Below are 16,695 nucleotides of genomic sequence, written 5' to 3'. Positions count from 1 at the left end.
ATTATGTTAAATAAAAACATTAGTATGTATATGTTCTGTGTGTGTATTTGTTAAATTTTATTTTTAAATAAATATTGTTTCATATTTTTATGCCGAGCTATATTAACAGAACAGACTTTCTGCTTCTTGTAATTAATTATTTTTAGATTATCCATCATTACATGGAACCATAACTATTTTCAATTATGTGCAGGTGTTCTCAACATTTTTATTGAATATTATTATATGAATTTAAAGTGGTGGTACATTATTTGGGAATACGGTATAGGCAACACAAAATAAACAACGGAAATAAATAGTTACACATTTATTATATACAACATTTATATGGGCAAACATTACCAAAAAACTAATTATTCAGTGCATATGATGATGTACAATTTAGGCGTAACATAATTTGTAATAAGCTTCCAATTAAATTACATTACATTTACTTATCCAAATTAAAATTTTCAACATACCCTGCAAGTAGACAGTCAACAGGGCAATCAGTAAAAAAAAACATATTATTTCATAGTATCTGAATTTTCATAAAATATTGTATATAATTTAAATTTTATATCAAGTTTGTTGTATAAATGGATTACCATTCCTTGTCCATCACGAGTGTGATAACTATTAAAACGGTAGTTACTTTGTATACAAACTTTTATTTAAAATGCTCAATGTATATACTTTCTAAAGACCCTGTCCTGGACAAAAAGATTTGAGTTTTCGTTCCAAACTTTTACAGCGCACAATTATGGTTGGGAATATTCAAATTTACATATAATTGCTTTAAAAAACAGCTTTAGCTCTATCTGAAAATATTACACTACCAAAATGTTCCATATTGAGTTGGATCTTAATTAATTTGTGTATTTTAGAGGGACATTCACGCAATCAACCAATTTTGTCGCATTTTCATTATGAAAATAATGAAACGATATCCAATTATAAAAAAATTAAACAACCAAAGTAAAGACAACATGTATTCTATATGTATTATTATAATTTTCGAATATAAGATAGCTTCTTAAAATACGGTGCGAGGCCCGTTTTTCTGGGAGCACTGAATTAAATAAAGCTTTTAAATATATTGAAAATTAAAGTCACCCATAAATTCAGTAATTCCATTATGAAAAATGTGTAGTAGTCATTTTAACAAAAATACTAATTGGGCATTACCATTATTTTTTATATAATAGGCAGTGACTTAGTAGAAACTTGTAAATCCTTCAAAGAAATGACACAAATACGCAACAGGCCAGCTCAGGACGGCAAACGTTTTAGTTCGAGACAAGTAATGATATTATAATTATTTATATAAAACATCAAATGCATGGCATATTGTAGTTCATAAAAAAAATCAAAAATACGAAGAGTTCTAAATTATTTCGACATAGAAATCTAAACTAACGACAGAGAGAGGTGACTAGGTATCATAGGGACTAACATTTTCACATAAAAATTAATAACTCTTTTACTAAAATATTGATACATTACTTAACAAGTGTTATCTGGTTCACATATATCTCCAATTTTCATTTCATAAATATAACCAAAGCTTTGCAAGATTTCCCATTTTCTTTTGCACTTTTGATATCATGAATCTTAGGTAAACTAAGCTTAAATATTTTGATAGTGATAGAAATATTATATTAGGCAGTTTTGCAGTCACAGAACCAATATTTTCATACAGTGTTTTAATATTAATCCAACTTAAACTTTAAAAGTGTATATTTTCAAGACATTTTTATACTTACATATATTAATACTACAAATACATTCATATAGACACCTATTATAAACATCACATAATATCATTAAATACTTGTATTTACATCAAAAACACTCAGTATATAATAAGTACCACAGAGAAAAGCTCCATTGTTAATGAATACATTGATGATAATATAGAAAGGGAACCATTTGTACGTTAAATTGTATGAATATTATTCATGTCACAATATTCATCAGTTAACAATAAAATATAATGATAAGGAAATGACATAATGCTATTTTCATAATATACAACTGTAACAATATTAAATAAAATGGATTATTTACTGATCCCCTTTCAAAAATCTTACATTTTAACCTTTTAAAAATATGCAGGCAGTTTTTATAGAAACCTTAATAATCAATAGTATAATATTATAAAGAGCTTGTAAACTTTTGTGTACATATTGTGTTTTTGTAAACTTTCTATTAGTATGATATGGGATTCACAGAAATGTATTAAATTAAGTAATCTGAGCTAGTGAACTATCTACAAAATGGAAATAAAGCATTGATTAAAGAAAAATACATATATCAGTTTTCATTCCATTACTAATCAAATTTGGTTCTTTCAAGATTTTAGTTAAAGTTCATTCATTTAAAGTTTATCAGACAGACTTAAAACAGAAAAGTTCAGTTTTTGTATTTGTATTTGTCATATTTTGAAACACTTGTTCCAGTATCTGTGCTAGTGGCTGTGCTGCTTGTAGCTACGTTGCTAGTTGCACTTGTGCATTGGGCCGGATCTCAGTCAGTTGTCCACTGAAATAACAGAGTTATAATATGATTTCATATAAATAAAAAAATTAAAGGCTTGGACTTTAAAGTGGTCTTTAATAATATTCAGAAAATACAGTAAAAGGAAACTAAAATTATTGAATGACTAAGACTTTCATGCTTGCTGGTAATACATTATTCAACACAATTCCGTATGACACAGGAAATATCAAAAACAGGAATGTTAACACTGTGTAGGTGACCTGAACTGGGACAACATTCTTTCTACCCACACACAATAATTTGGTGACTTCACATTCATACATGTATAACATATAAGTAAATTGTTCACATTAACACTTGAATAATTGTTTTTATTTTCAAGCTAAAATAATTATAAAAGTTTGTAGAGGAAATCCAAAAATATGTTGCAACTTAATTCTAAGTGATACATGATTAGTCATGTAACACTATAAAAATATATTTTTTTTTATTGTAAAGGTATGTGTGAATCATAAAAGGTTTACAACCCCTGGCTTGTTCTATGATAATTAAATGCTAAACAATCTATGTAACAATATGATTGTTATACCCTTAAAAAATCTCAAAAAGATTATAACCATAGAGTTAATAGAATTAAGTAAGAACTTACCTTCAAAGCAGCACCACCCTCCTTAGCAAGTTCCTGTTCTCGTTTCTCCATGTCCAGACTTTTTTGTTGCATCCTCTTTACCCTCTCTGGATCCTTGACGCCACGCGCCGCCTCCTCGGCACGGCGACGCTCGGCCGCCTCGATCTGTTGCCTGCGTCTGGTCTCCTAGTACATCAAATTTAAATACAATAAAAATTTTGAAACATATTTTGTGTTACTTAATTACTTTTAAATAAAACATTAATTCGTTAATGTAGGACTGTTAACTAGTGTCGGTTATCAAAATCTTATTATCTAATCTAGATTAGGCTAGATACTTTGAACAAAAAAGAAAGCGAAGTTTTTATCCTCTGCAAATCCAAAATGAGTAACTAAATATGTTTAAAGAAGTCATATCCTTAAACTTAATTTCAGTCACTACCAATGATGAGGTAAAAATAAAGAAAGTTTTAATAATATGTGATTGACGACTTTCCAAATCTCTATAATGCCATAAATGTAAATTATAGACACTTACAGCATCCGGTGTTATCACATCCGACGCTGATGGTCTACAGCAAGAAGCAAATATTCCCATCTTTGAGAATATTCTACTGTTTCAACGAAACTTAATCATAAAATCGTTTCTTTTCCTTATCACGCACGTCAACAAACATTATAAAATGACCTTGACATGTGACAGCTCATTTTACGTTCGAAAATCTACCTACATATTTAAAATTTGTTCGGAAACTACTAACGTTACATAATATTTTAAATTAACTATAAAACACAAGCGAAGATAGTTATTTTATAAAATGTATAAACTGTAAATAGCAAGGCAAAAGAACTCAACAAGTAATAAGTTAACAGACATTTAAAATATCATACTAAAAATCAATAAACTGACCATACATTTCCAAATTGATTGAATATTAGCCATTATAATGGATCTTGATGATTTATTATTAAACGATGTAAACAATAACTGAATTTACAGTTTAAAATGGGTTTGAATTAACTTTAATTACTGAAAGAATGGAAAAGCAAATTAATGGGAGAATCACAAATTATCCTACGAACGAAGTTGTATTGATTTAATGACCAGTGGGCAGTGACCAGTAATAAAATCATTTACAATGTTGTCAGGAAACACTTTTAATCGTCATAAATTTCAGACATTTATTTGATAATTTTGTAACATAATAAAAAATTATAAGATATTCGGAATAATTAAGTAATAAAAACAAAAAAATATTTTTGTTCAATCGATCATTATTATAATGTCAGACATCATATTTTTTTATTTGTGGCAACTCTAACGCAAAGTACATTTGCCGTGGGACTGTAGTATTTTTCGAAATAAATTGGTAAATTAACGCTAGAAAATGTTATCGCGCGTAGCTTTGCGTTCAGGTACGTTTTCTTATTCAATAGCTATTTATCACCACGTATATATTTGGTAATTATTAATAATTTTAACCTTAACCCTGATGTTACGGGGGTTTATGTAATCACTCATTTGACGGGTGTCTCTGGCCGTATACATTTTATTTTCTAATAAAAATAAAAAACCTTCATTGTCTTCTTCGAACAAGCCTGAAATAATTACGATGTGCTTTTATTTTTAATAGATTTAACATAGAATGCAAAATAACCTGTTCTACCTACTAACCAGTCTGGTTGATCTTGATAAGGAATAATTTCTAAGTTAAACACAAGAAATATTAAAATCAGATCGAATATAGGCTAAATTTGTTAATATTCATCATAAATAGCATAGTACTATTGTATGGAATCTGTGTAAAATTATAAAACTCAAAAACACTAAGTGATGTTAGTATAGAAATTACATAAACCTGTAACTTCGTATTTGTGACCACATGCAAAATATTAGACATCAGTATCTGCACAATTTTAAAAATGTACCAAACCTGCCTAAATTTTTCCATAGCTTTTATTAATAAGTAAACATTTTTTGCAGCTGCGGCAAAACAGTCCACATGCACAGCCCTGGTTGCTCGCACATCCGCGACCGACGTGTCGGGAGTGCGCGATGAGAAGAACTTCCCCAGGCCTGTGAGAGGAGAGCCCGGCAAAGTCAGGCTTGGATTTGTACCTGAAGAATGGTAACAGTGATTTTAAGCATGTTATTAAAATATCAAAGTCTATTTTATCAATGAAATGATTTATTTGAATCTGTAAAATGTTATATATTGTTTAGATTCCGTCAATATTAACTCTACCACCAGTTCAGAAAGCAGTTTTCACCAGAGAAGAACGGGCAAGAAAGTCTGGTCTCAATATTAAACTGCTCCTAAAAGGGGGAGGTTATGTGTACCAAATTTTATATTAAATTTAAAGTAAATAGGAGATGTAAGTAAGTGTTTAGGGTGTGGCAACATTTGTTGTATTCAGACCTAATTACAATATCTGTAATGTTGTGCTACTTGGAATATTCCATAGGCCATGTATATTTTTTCTCATGTTACAAAAAGGAATAGATATTTGTAAGTGCTCCACTGCTTCATTATATTTTATTGAATCAAAATTTTATGATAATATTCCTGATATTTGTTTGAATCAATGTAATTTTTTTTTATAATTTCATCAACTTTGTAATACAAAACTAACCAGTTTTATTTATAAATTCCAGGTTCCAATTCTTCCACTCCAAGACCGGTGTGACTGGTCCGTACACATTCGGTGTGGGTCTCGCCACTTACCTGTGCAGCAAGGAGATCTTCATCATGGAGCATGAATACTACTCCGGTCTCTCCATCCTCCTCATGGTTTACTACGCCTCCACAAAGTTCGGACCCAAACTGGCTGCATGGTTGGACAAGGAAGTTGATGTAAGTGTTTACTTTAAAAAGTCCTGAATTGAATTGCTATGGTAGATAGCTAATAAACAGTAGTTTAATCGGCTAGAATGAGTAAAACTCCATAAGCCCTAATCTTGAGGGTGCTGCTGGTCCAGGGGAAATGGTTCAGGAGTAAATTTTACTTATTTTTCATTGAGAACATATTTGCTTCAGGACTTTTTGTATATTGGCCCAATAAATAACATAATAGGAAGAGTTCCAATCAGTTAATATGCGTTATAAATTGTTAATATTAATCATTATTTTAGCTACATACATAAGTAATTTTTGCAAAAAGCATATAGTTTTTATAGCAGGGAAAAGAAAACCGTGGTAATCTTCGGCACATAATAGACGGCTGTGGCAAAAGGTGAAAATAAAAGGTTACCTTACTTAAGCAAATTGTCGCATCAAACTTACATTAGAGAGGGTTAAATGCAGATGAAAGATTAGTATAAAAATTAAATTTATTATGTCCAACAAATCTATTACACTTTCATATAATTTTTACAGTCAGTAGAAAACGAATGGAATTCCGGCCGTAATGAATCAATCAAGTCTTTGGAGGACGCCATCCAAGACGAAAAGACGGCTCAATGGCGCGCCCAGGGTCAGGAGCTGCTCATTGAAGCCAAGAAGGAGAATGTGTTGCTGCAGCTCGAGGCTGCTTACAGGGAGAGGATGATGCAGGCTTACATGGAGGTATGGTTATTAGATTTCTTATTTTGATATACAAGGCCATTTTAGATTATGTTACTAAATGAATTCGTACCTTAGATATCCATTTGCCAATCATCCATGAATAACAAATACTTTTTCCCAGTCAAAATCCCAGTTTTTGTAGTTTATTGTAGTTTAGTGCATATGACCCAATATAAATTATAGTTAAATAAATATTGATAGTACAATGTAGTCCAAATATTATAATGTGACAATTTGATATACTATGTCCCCAAGATAATGGGCCCCTATGCCCGCTGTCAATTTATAAAGGTGCACATGATGATGATGATGTTGAAAACGAAACGTTGGCAAAAAATTAAAATATAAAAACTGCGATAAAATCCGAAAAATAGTTGAATTTTAATGTTTAAAGTTCGTGTAAACATAAGAAATCATTATGATGATGATGATGCAGAACTCTGCTTGATTTACTTCAGCATATATGTATTTATGCCTCTATGTAATGACATAACCGTATTTTCTAACCCTTAAAGTACTGAAAGCTGTAAAGGTCTCATGAGACTTTTAATCATTATCATCAAGAAGATGGATTGGGATTTCAAATTTTTACATTTTCCTTTATTGTAGGACTGTAATTTTCTTTTTAAATGTGAATGGTGATCGTAGTTTTTTTTATGAACAATCTCCTAAGAAAGGTTACTAAGTACTGCAGCAGTTAAGGTAGATAGATGCCTTTACTGCCCAGTCTTAAAAATCCTCCTGTATCATTGACCGTATGTATAATACATCACCATGTCTACCACAGAACAGTCCATATGAGCTTATGTAATGCTATACCAATTATTTATATTCTGCCTCCAGAAACTCAACTAATGAGTCACACATTGATGAATTATTCTATTTCCAGGTGAAACGCCGCCTGGACTACCAGCTGGAGAAGGCGAACGTGGAACGCCGCCTGTCCCAGAAGCACATGGTCGACTGGATAGTGAGCAACGTGACCAAGGCCATCACCCCCGACCAGGAGAAGCAGGCCCTGGACCGCTGCATCGCCGACCTCGCCGCCATCGCCGGAAGGAAGTAGATTGTGTAGATATTTATGTAATTAATGTAATAAATCGCTGAGAGTATCAAGTTTATATTTATTTTATCCTTAGCTTTATAAGAAATTGAAAGTTTTAGTATGCTAGACACCTAGCTGCTATTTTAAAAGGCGGTTAGGTAGACTTCGATTGAATTCATAATCCAAAATATAATACCAACTCTGTATCATATAATTATGCCACTCTTGGGTGTAGACCTTTTATTTTTTTATTGCCTTACCAGGCAAACGACCAAGCGGTCCGTCCGATAGTAAGCTGCCCTCCCGCCCATAGACAATAATGCTAGAAGCTCAGCCAAACTATTGTCTACCTGGGCGGTGAGCACTCTTTGTAAGCCTAGTTTAAAGGAGAAATCATAGACTCAAGAATCATAGATACTGGGAGTTAATTCCAAAGTTTGCACCTTTAATACTGAGGGTTAATAGATATTATTCCAACCCGTTGACCTCTTGCGGATTGGCAGACTTCACATATCATCGAATTTTTAATGAATTCTTAAGAATGTAGGTTTCCGCACGTTTTTTTTTCTTTCGGAAAGTCAGAGGTGTACCTTGGGTTTTTTACTTGAGGACATTCGTTTCGGGAGTCTATTCCATTCCTAATTAGGTTATCGTACACTCTATCGATAATATAGGTAAATGAGAAATCATAGACAATAATATGTTACAATATATTTATTATACAAATACAATATTAGCGAGACAACATTTTGCTTTTCAGTTAGTTATTAGCGACGCATCGCCTAGTTAAAGCTCTCTTTACGTTATTGCACCTGCGATGGACTGCTGGCATCACTTACACTCAAAACGTACAAATAACATCCAATTTAAAATAATTTTAAAACTGCCTTGTTTGTCAAATCCTTGTTTTCTTTTTACCAAACTCATTGCGGAGTTGAGCGAAAAGTTTAGTTCTTGAATAATCCTAATACGAAATAGACAAAATTTTCATATTAGCACCTGATGGTAAGTTCTGCATTGAATTTGAATTAGTTATTCTACCGATTAAAAAAACGGTAGTCAGTCTAGAATTTGTAAGAATCCAGCCGTTCACTAGCGGATCGCTCATTTATCCGTGATAAAAACAATGGATATATTTATGGCAACACATCGAAGAGGTGAGACGTCACTGTATTTCTCTATGGACTATTCTAACATTCAATATGTAAAAAAGGTTGCTTCGAGAAACAAATATAATCACTCTAAATGGTGATTTTCATTTTAATCCTAGAACTCACAGCATATCAACATATTTTTAATATATCTAAAAGAACATTAAGCAACGTCGCACCTCAGATGTGTACCAACAAGTGCCACTGAATCATTGAAATTAAAAACAGTGTAACATATTACTTATCTGTTTGAAAATTCGGTTTGTTCAGAGTATTTATTTTTATTTCGCTATTACACAAAATATCGTCAGTCTGGTGTTACAAATAGTGCATTGTGCGTATTGCATTGGAACTATTCTTAGATATTATGTTACGGGTAAATTGACCGTGGACATTCACGATAAGCTATAAATAAGCAAATAATTAAAAATCGTACAAAATTAAACAAAAATTGTCACTGGTGTTAACCCGATTACAAGATTTTAACAGTTCAATATGAAGCCATTTTACAAAAAGGCAAGATGGCGTCATTTTCCCGCTCTTTTCGGCACTCGGGTTTTTAACGTGACGTAGATAAAATTAACAACATAATATCCACATATTTAACCATTTCAGTATCGGTGCTGCTAATATGGACGATGGAAATTTAGTACTAAATAATACACTGTCCATAATGTTACTATATGTTTATTTAACCATAGATAAAAGAAATAAACTGATCACGACTACCTGGACGCTCATTCTATTTATCACTAGTTATTTCGACAATACATAAGCATGTAACGTACCTCGTTGCGTTTATGACAGTTGAAATTAGGATGCAGAATACCGTTCCAGTCTAATTCCATGAAAACCTAACAACGCCGTGTTTACACTATCATAGAGAATAAAGCCCCTTGTATAGAGGCAAGTTTCTAAAGAAATTAAGACAACTATACAATTTATATCCCAGTAATACATTGTCTTGTTGAAAACATAAAATCTTATTTTAGAAAATATCTGTAAGAGAACGTAAAGTTGATTTCTTTATATCTATGTTTAAAAAACAGACCAATTATACCGTAAACACTAAAGGTACATTAACAGCTATTAATCTGGAAATATCCCAAAAAAAGAGATGTAAAAATCCTAAAAATTCAAATGTTCTGTTTCATGTGATTTGAAGCAGCACCGATTTACAATTCACAACACAATAAATACTGTTAGATGGACATTCTCAAGACGTTTAACGTATTAGCTGATTTGCCTGCATGGTGGATTCATATCTAAACCCTTTCAGCAGCACAGCGGCCCCGTTCTCCGCTGTAGAACAGTACATAAAGCAGGCCTCATATCATTATTATCCACTAAAACTATTGAATATTTCACTGGATCCCATAATTTTAGTAGAATATATAATTAGGCAACATTGTTGTGTAATCATTGCTAAGACATAAAATCTTCTAATACATGAAACCAAGACAAACCAAGTATGTGTAAAATTCTCTCGACACGAAGACATTATCTATATTATTACAAAATAATGTAAACATCATAAAAACCACTGGTGTGGCGCCACTAGGCTACAACTCGCAAAAAATGCTCAAAAAACAAATACTGCGATATAAAAAATATATTATTTACATGAACTAATTCTGAAGAACGTGTTTCTTAAGAACAGATTATGGTGAATCCGAAAAATGAGATATTTTTAACATTTCGTATTATTTAGACTGGTAATATAGCCTTAATCAGTGTTGCGACCTTGTTTTAATATTTGGCTACAAGCACTATGTTGCTGTGCTACGCCAATGTCAATGTTGCCACCTTTCAGAATTAGTTCCTTATGTATTTCTTTTTAAATTAACATACAAAATTATCTATGCTTTTGTCTCCCCGGCCAGTAACCCAACCAGAAAGCTCTGTTAATACAATATAACCTTACGCATCAATATTATTGGTACTATACACATATCATTGTATGCAGTTTGAACATCAGTTGTTTTTAATATACAAATCAGTTTTTCCTGTCAATATTTTCCGTCAACCCCCTTTTATCCACCAAAGCGAAAATGGTTAAGTAAAAGTGTTCTTCCTTGTATGTGTGGGTATAAACTAAATAAAACCCCTTGTTCAAACATCATACATTAAGCTTACCCTAAGCTATCATTACCAAACGACAAAAAAAAATATACAAGGTGGTATAAAATATTCAACCGAATATTTCGTTACTTTAAGACATTTTAGGCATGTTGCAATGATTTTACAATAGTTATTTATGCCATTATACATTGGCTGCATTTTCTCAAAATATTCGGATGAATGATGAATATATTTTGTATTACCACGCTTTATGTAACAAAAATACTTTATACACATTAGTATTTGGTTTCAAGACGTCCATTTGAACATTATTTTTTTCTTTGTGTCTCAATAATATTTTTGCCAAATGTTAGTTCCTGATCGCCATATTGGATTTCCGTTCCGTTATCCTTATGAAAAGAAATTACTGTTATTTTTATCGAGATGATAAAAGATATCTAGTACAAGATGAAATCAGAAATTATAAGCAATTATTTTTATATTAGACCATGTCTTGTCTGCATTGTTAAATTATTATGCACTTGTACCAAATTTGTCAAATACAATTTGAAATTAGCTTAACACATCAACCCGCAATGCCCTAACTCTAATGAGTTAAGGTTCAAATTCTTTCAAGAAAAATAATTCGGAGCTGCCGATTTCGCTTTTCAAGTTTACAGTGTCAAACAGTGAATACTAACACCGCCAATTTAAATACTTATTTATAAGGAAAGAAATTAATAAAAGTCAACCCAATATTTTCCTTGTAAGAATTACTTGATAAAGCTCTTAATAATCTAAACGCCACATAAGAATGAATCGATGGCATTTATATATCGACATATCATCTATCGATCTCGATAAAAATACGACGTGTAAAGATACAAAAGATAAGAAAAGGATCACGTAAAACAAAAGATTTCATCTTATCAACATAATTAAAATACGTAGTGCATATGTTTGTAGTTCAATAACAAAGCTTTTATTATAGTAGGTAATAAAAAATGATTTCGTTTATACCTACTGATGGGGGTATGTGGGCATTTAGTAATTTGAAATCTGAAGAGTATTCTCAATATCCTTATTTAAATAACAGTCTATATTAAGATTTGTCTGGCAATAACAGCTCGACCAACCAAGAATTGTAACGTTAAAAATGAACATTTAGTTGTGCGTGTGATTTGTTCAGTTTCGAGACTTTTCGATTATTCACTGTTAACCTTAAATTGTGAGTACAAACAATGCCGTATTCATTGACATTTATTGGCGTAACGAGTGTTTTATCCCTTTATAACTCAATGTAGTGTAGAAAATTAAAAATTCCTAATAAAAATAAATGAATCAGGCCGTTTATATTATACAAAATCGGAAGTTATTTTTTACCAACATTAGCAAATGTATTTTGAAGGTACTTTCAACTTCACCAGCATGTTGACCGTAAAATAAATATCTTACAACTATTGTAAAGAAAAATATAAATTATAAATATGGCCGTTCCACACAACCTATGGAAAAAATGTAGAAAAAATAAACAACATTGTGATTGAAAAAAGAAAAATGGGGCTGTAACCTCGCACCGCCTTTGTAGACTCTTATTTTATTGACTTTTAATTTTGTTATCTACATTTCATTTTTGAAATAACGCCATCTAGCGGTGGTCAGTTACAAATCGCGATTGGATCACGGCGCGGAATATGTCTTACCACTGGTACAGTCTCTGTTACAAAATGGTGCATTTCCGCTTCCTGCCGCTTCTGTAGTCGGCCTTCACGTTGATCCGCTCCGCTTCCTGGAAGCGTCTGACTAGTTTCACCAGCTCGTGGAACGCTTGGTCCACGTTCATGCGCGCTTTTGCGCTGCACTCAATGTATGGGACTTTTAATTGGCGAGAGAGAGACTGCGCTTCTTCTAAGGAGACCTGTAAGAGAATATTGTTTACATGTACTGACTGCGATTTGACTGTATTGTCAACTTATTAAGTGTAAATGCAACCAGGACACCCACATTTCGCCATGTGTGTTGGGTCTTATAATATGTTAAGGGGCGAACCTATCACCATTTCAAGCACAAATTTCTGACTATACCGAGCGGTAAAACACAATAACACTTTATCTGATCCAGGTACTGAATCCAGGAAAATGTAAAAAAAAAAGATAAAAAGCCCTCACCACTCGCTGCATCTCCAAATCGGCCTTGTTACCCACAATCAACATGGGGAACTCGTCGCGGTCCTTCACGCGAAGTATCTGCTTGTGGAATTTGTACAGCTCGTCGAAGCTGGCATGGTCCGCCACCGAGAACACAAGCAAGAAGCCCTCACCCGACCGCATGTACTGCTCGCGCATAGCGCTGAACTCTTCCTGACCGGCCGTGTCTAAGACTAGTGGGTGGGTAAAAAAAAATGTTTAATGAAACACTTTAGATGTTTTTTTAAAAGTAAAGGCATAACACATACATAATATCAAAGAAGAAGTAAATGCAAAACACGCTGATCAGATTTCAGAAAAAAAAATGAAATGTTCTGCATAAACAAAGGCTACTTGTAAAATCGATATTTAATTGGAGAAACAATTGGATTTTGAATCTAATTTTCTAAGTACATAGCGCTGGCGACGTACTTATGACGCTATGATTGCCACAGTGATTTTAGGGCTTTTGTAGGGAAAAGCTATTCCGTGCACAAAGCCGCGAACAAAACCTAGCAACTAATAGCTTTAACATACTATGTCCTTCTATTGCATTGTTCTTGGACAGTTGAAACAATTTTGATTTCGTTTTTTATGATTCTCTGGGTAGTACATTGTCTGCCTTCGATAGTTGGTTTGGGTAGGTATCACATATTCATAATAATTCGTATTAATGTTATTAGTAAGATGCGATAGCCAGAAGTACCATAACTGTCGCATGCTAATGATGTAATATGTAATACAATATAAAAATAATAAAAATCGGTTCATCCGTTTTGCGGCAACATTGTTATAGACAGATGCATAGTTTACACATTAAGCCCTGTTTTTGCATTAAACATTGAAAATAAGTATGATTACAACTCACTGTCCAGTTTCGCCGGAATATCATCGATGACGCATTGTTTGGTGTAGCTGTCTTCGATGGTGGGATCGTAGTCTGTCACAAAGTAACTCTGGAATAAAAACCTACTTCAACCACTTGAAATGCATCCGTTTATAACTTCTATATTGTAAATGTTTTGCCCCCTATTAAAGTGGACCTAACAAAGCATGCAGAATGTGGGTGTGGCAAAAAATGGGCTTCAAAATAAACATGAAGTATGAGTATGTCTGTTTATCACTTCTATAATATGACAATAAGGAGATCCCCTGTTACATATGACCCAATATAACTAGGTCAATATGTAGTACACTTGTGCACAGACACACTCACGCCATTCATCCTGGAAAGAATAGGCAGAAGCCCAACTAATGTACCCACTTTGTCCACCTTTGCCTACTCCTGCAAAAGGAAATATGGTTGTACCCCTGTTGACCAAGAAATGTGAACTTGAGTGCAATTAATGATATAAATTCAGAGTAATTAGTGGCTATGGGGTCGAATACATAACGACGTGATGACATGGCATAGTGTCGGATATTAATAGATCAAGTAATTTGTAATGCTACAATGAATAAGAAAACATTTTCACAGTAAAATGGTAAAAACATGTGACTAACTGAATTCCCAGACCACAAACATTGTGGGATTTACCATTATTTATGCCTTATGTTTTAGTTTTTTTTTTACCAAACAAGGTCACATTGTTTTGTTGAATATAAGCCCGGTTACTACTCATAACATAACATCAACAAAACCTTAGAAAAAATAACTTTAAGGCAGTCAATTACGTTCACATTCACACTACAGTCTTTTAAATTGGAGCAAAACAGTGCTTGAACCCTGTAGTTTGGTGTCAAATATAGACAACACAGTGGGATCCAGATAGACTTTTACTTTCAAGAACATAGAATGCTTTACCATGTTATGCTTTCTTATTTGCAGCTCGGAATATGCATAGAGTTGTTATTATTCATGGACATTTATGGCATTACCAAATGAGACATTTAACTGTGCCATCCTGTATGTATAAGATGCTCTGATGACATAATGCCAAATTACCATTTGATGCACTTGTAAAGGACAATAAAATCCAATTATGGGCATACAATTTATGCATAAGGACAAACTTGAATCCTTTTCTTACTTTAGCAGGAAATTGTGATGATGTAATAACATACTGACTTCAAGGTGTTTGTGGGTGGGCAGAGTTGATTTACACATCACTAAGCACATGATTTTGTGACCTTTGTTTAACCTAAATTATGGCATGTCATTTGTTGTTTTAAAACCCATTTATTTTTGATTGTGTATTGTGTGAAGGTTCCGTAACAAACGCTATTGATTCTTATACCATGAAATATGTAGCAAAGATTGCTATGGTTTGAAGTATAATATTGAAGTATTGTGTGATTTTATAATATGTGATTTATAAAGCTTATTCTTGAAATTATTTCTCCAAAATTAAATTGTCTGTTTCTGAGATTAAGAAGACAAACAGTTGAATGAACTTAAACACATTTTAAAATCTTAATTATGCAAATAACTAAGAGAAAATTATTTATTTCAAATTCAGAATTTAATTTTATTTATAAGTACATTTTACCATTACTTAATATTTACACTACAGTATTTAAGGAGCATGTATTATTAATGTGGGAAGAAGTACATTGTTTGCTAATGACTGATGACTCATCTACATCTTAAACAAATAATCTAACCCATAAATTACACTATATGATTGGTGTCATCATTGTGACTAGAATCTTAATGTGAAATTAATTCATTTAATTATAAATGTCCACAAGATTGAAAGTTATGGATGTCCGAGATGGGTATCTGATTCTGACATGCAATGTAGACAATTATGCATAGCTTTCTAATAATTTAGAAATTGCAAGATTTTAGACAGAGAATATGCTAAATATGACTGGTTATGTAAATTATATGTTTGTGTTTAATTTTCATGTTGACCTTTTGCATTAAGGTGTGTTATCAATAGAGATAAATTCCAAACAATCTGTTAGCATGAATTTTTCATGTTTGATGATAGCACCCCAACATTGGAATTTGGCAGAGGGTCAATAATGGTTGAGGTCACTCAGGATGATTGTTTTCATCAAATATTTCACATGTTCGTGACGCCAGTGGGTGGAGTCTCCGTAACCTAAGCCTTGACATACACTCACTAATACTATTTATAAGTGTGAACACATATCGCGATAGATACAGTGTACTAGGTCTACTTAGACCGGAAACTCGGTCAAGTGAAGCGGAAATGCTTAGATTATGCACCACTTGTCCCGTAGGCGTATCGTAACCAAATACGGTGGTAAATACCTGAATGAATTGTATAGTGATAGCACTCTTGCCGACTCCACCGCCGCCGACAACCACCAGCTTGTAGGTCTGCGCCTGGTTCGGTCTATCGCCCGGTCGCGACATGTTTTCACACGGCAAACACAATTTTCAATTGTTACAAAAATAGTCTGATTTCTTTTTGATTTGTGACAATCAGCAGCGATTCTAAGGTGATGACTCAAATGTTAATTCGAATGAGACGGTATGATAATCACCACGCTACGTTAGACAGAGACAAATATATTTAACGTTCCGTTATTGACAGTTAAGGGTGTTAGAAATTTATTATTTGTTATCAGATTTTGAAAGTAAGATTTCGCTTCATTTATTGTC

General features: G+C 32.8%; 3 protein-coding genes across 4 annotated transcripts; 1 reads left to right on the top strand and 2 right to left on the bottom strand.

Annotated features, from left to right (window-relative positions):
* Nucleotides 1–292: 292 nt before the first annotated feature.
* On the bottom strand, nucleotides 293–4,216 carry LOC115444323. Of its 2 annotated transcripts, none has more exons than XM_030170061.1 (3): nucleotides 4,020–4,216; nucleotides 3,131–3,295; nucleotides 293–2,523 (listed from the first exon to the last, which is right to left on the bottom strand). In XM_030170061.1, the coding sequence occupies exons 1-3, from the start codon at nucleotides 4,050–4,052 to the stop codon at nucleotides 2,509–2,511; spliced, it is 213 nt and encodes a 70-aa protein (XP_030025921.1). In that variant the 5' UTR covers nucleotides 4,053–4,216; the 3' UTR covers nucleotides 293–2,508. The 2 variants fall into 2 exon arrangements, with proteins under 2 accessions (XP_030025921.1, XP_030025920.1); XM_030170060.1 differs by having other exon boundaries at nucleotides 3,648–4,060.
* Nucleotides 4,217–4,369: 153 nt separating this feature from the next.
* On the top strand, nucleotides 4,370–7,791 carry LOC115444349 (ATP synthase subunit b, mitochondrial). Its single transcript, XM_030170099.2, has 5 exons — nucleotides 4,370–4,525; nucleotides 5,094–5,238; nucleotides 5,766–5,964; nucleotides 6,487–6,675; nucleotides 7,565–7,791. Exons 1-5 carry the CDS (start codon nucleotides 4,498–4,500, stop codon nucleotides 7,739–7,741), a joined length of 738 nt encoding a protein of 245 aa, XP_030025959.1. The 5' UTR covers nucleotides 4,370–4,497; the 3' UTR covers nucleotides 7,742–7,791.
* A 628-nt stretch (nucleotides 7,792–8,419) lies between these two features.
* LOC115444311 (ras-like protein 2) lies at nucleotides 8,420–16,574 on the bottom strand. The gene is made up of 4 exons (XM_030170043.2): nucleotides 16,342–16,574; nucleotides 13,987–14,074; nucleotides 13,101–13,312; nucleotides 8,420–12,850 (listed from the first exon to the last, which is right to left on the bottom strand). The coding sequence occupies exons 1-4, from the start codon at nucleotides 16,444–16,446 to the stop codon at nucleotides 12,653–12,655; spliced, it is 603 nt and encodes a 200-aa protein (XP_030025903.1). The 5' UTR covers nucleotides 16,447–16,574; the 3' UTR covers nucleotides 8,420–12,652.
* Nucleotides 16,575–16,695: the final 121 nt, after the last annotated feature.

Source organism: Manduca sexta, chromosome 6 (genome assembly GCF_014839805.1).
Source record: "Manduca sexta isolate Smith_Timp_Sample1 chromosome 6, JHU_Msex_v1.0, whole genome shotgun sequence".
In the NCBI taxonomy this organism is placed as follows: domain Eukaryota; kingdom Metazoa; phylum Arthropoda; class Insecta; order Lepidoptera; family Sphingidae; genus Manduca; species Manduca sexta.
The sequence above is the reverse complement of the archived record's forward strand: the minus strand, read 5'-3'. Positions and strand labels throughout refer to the sequence as shown.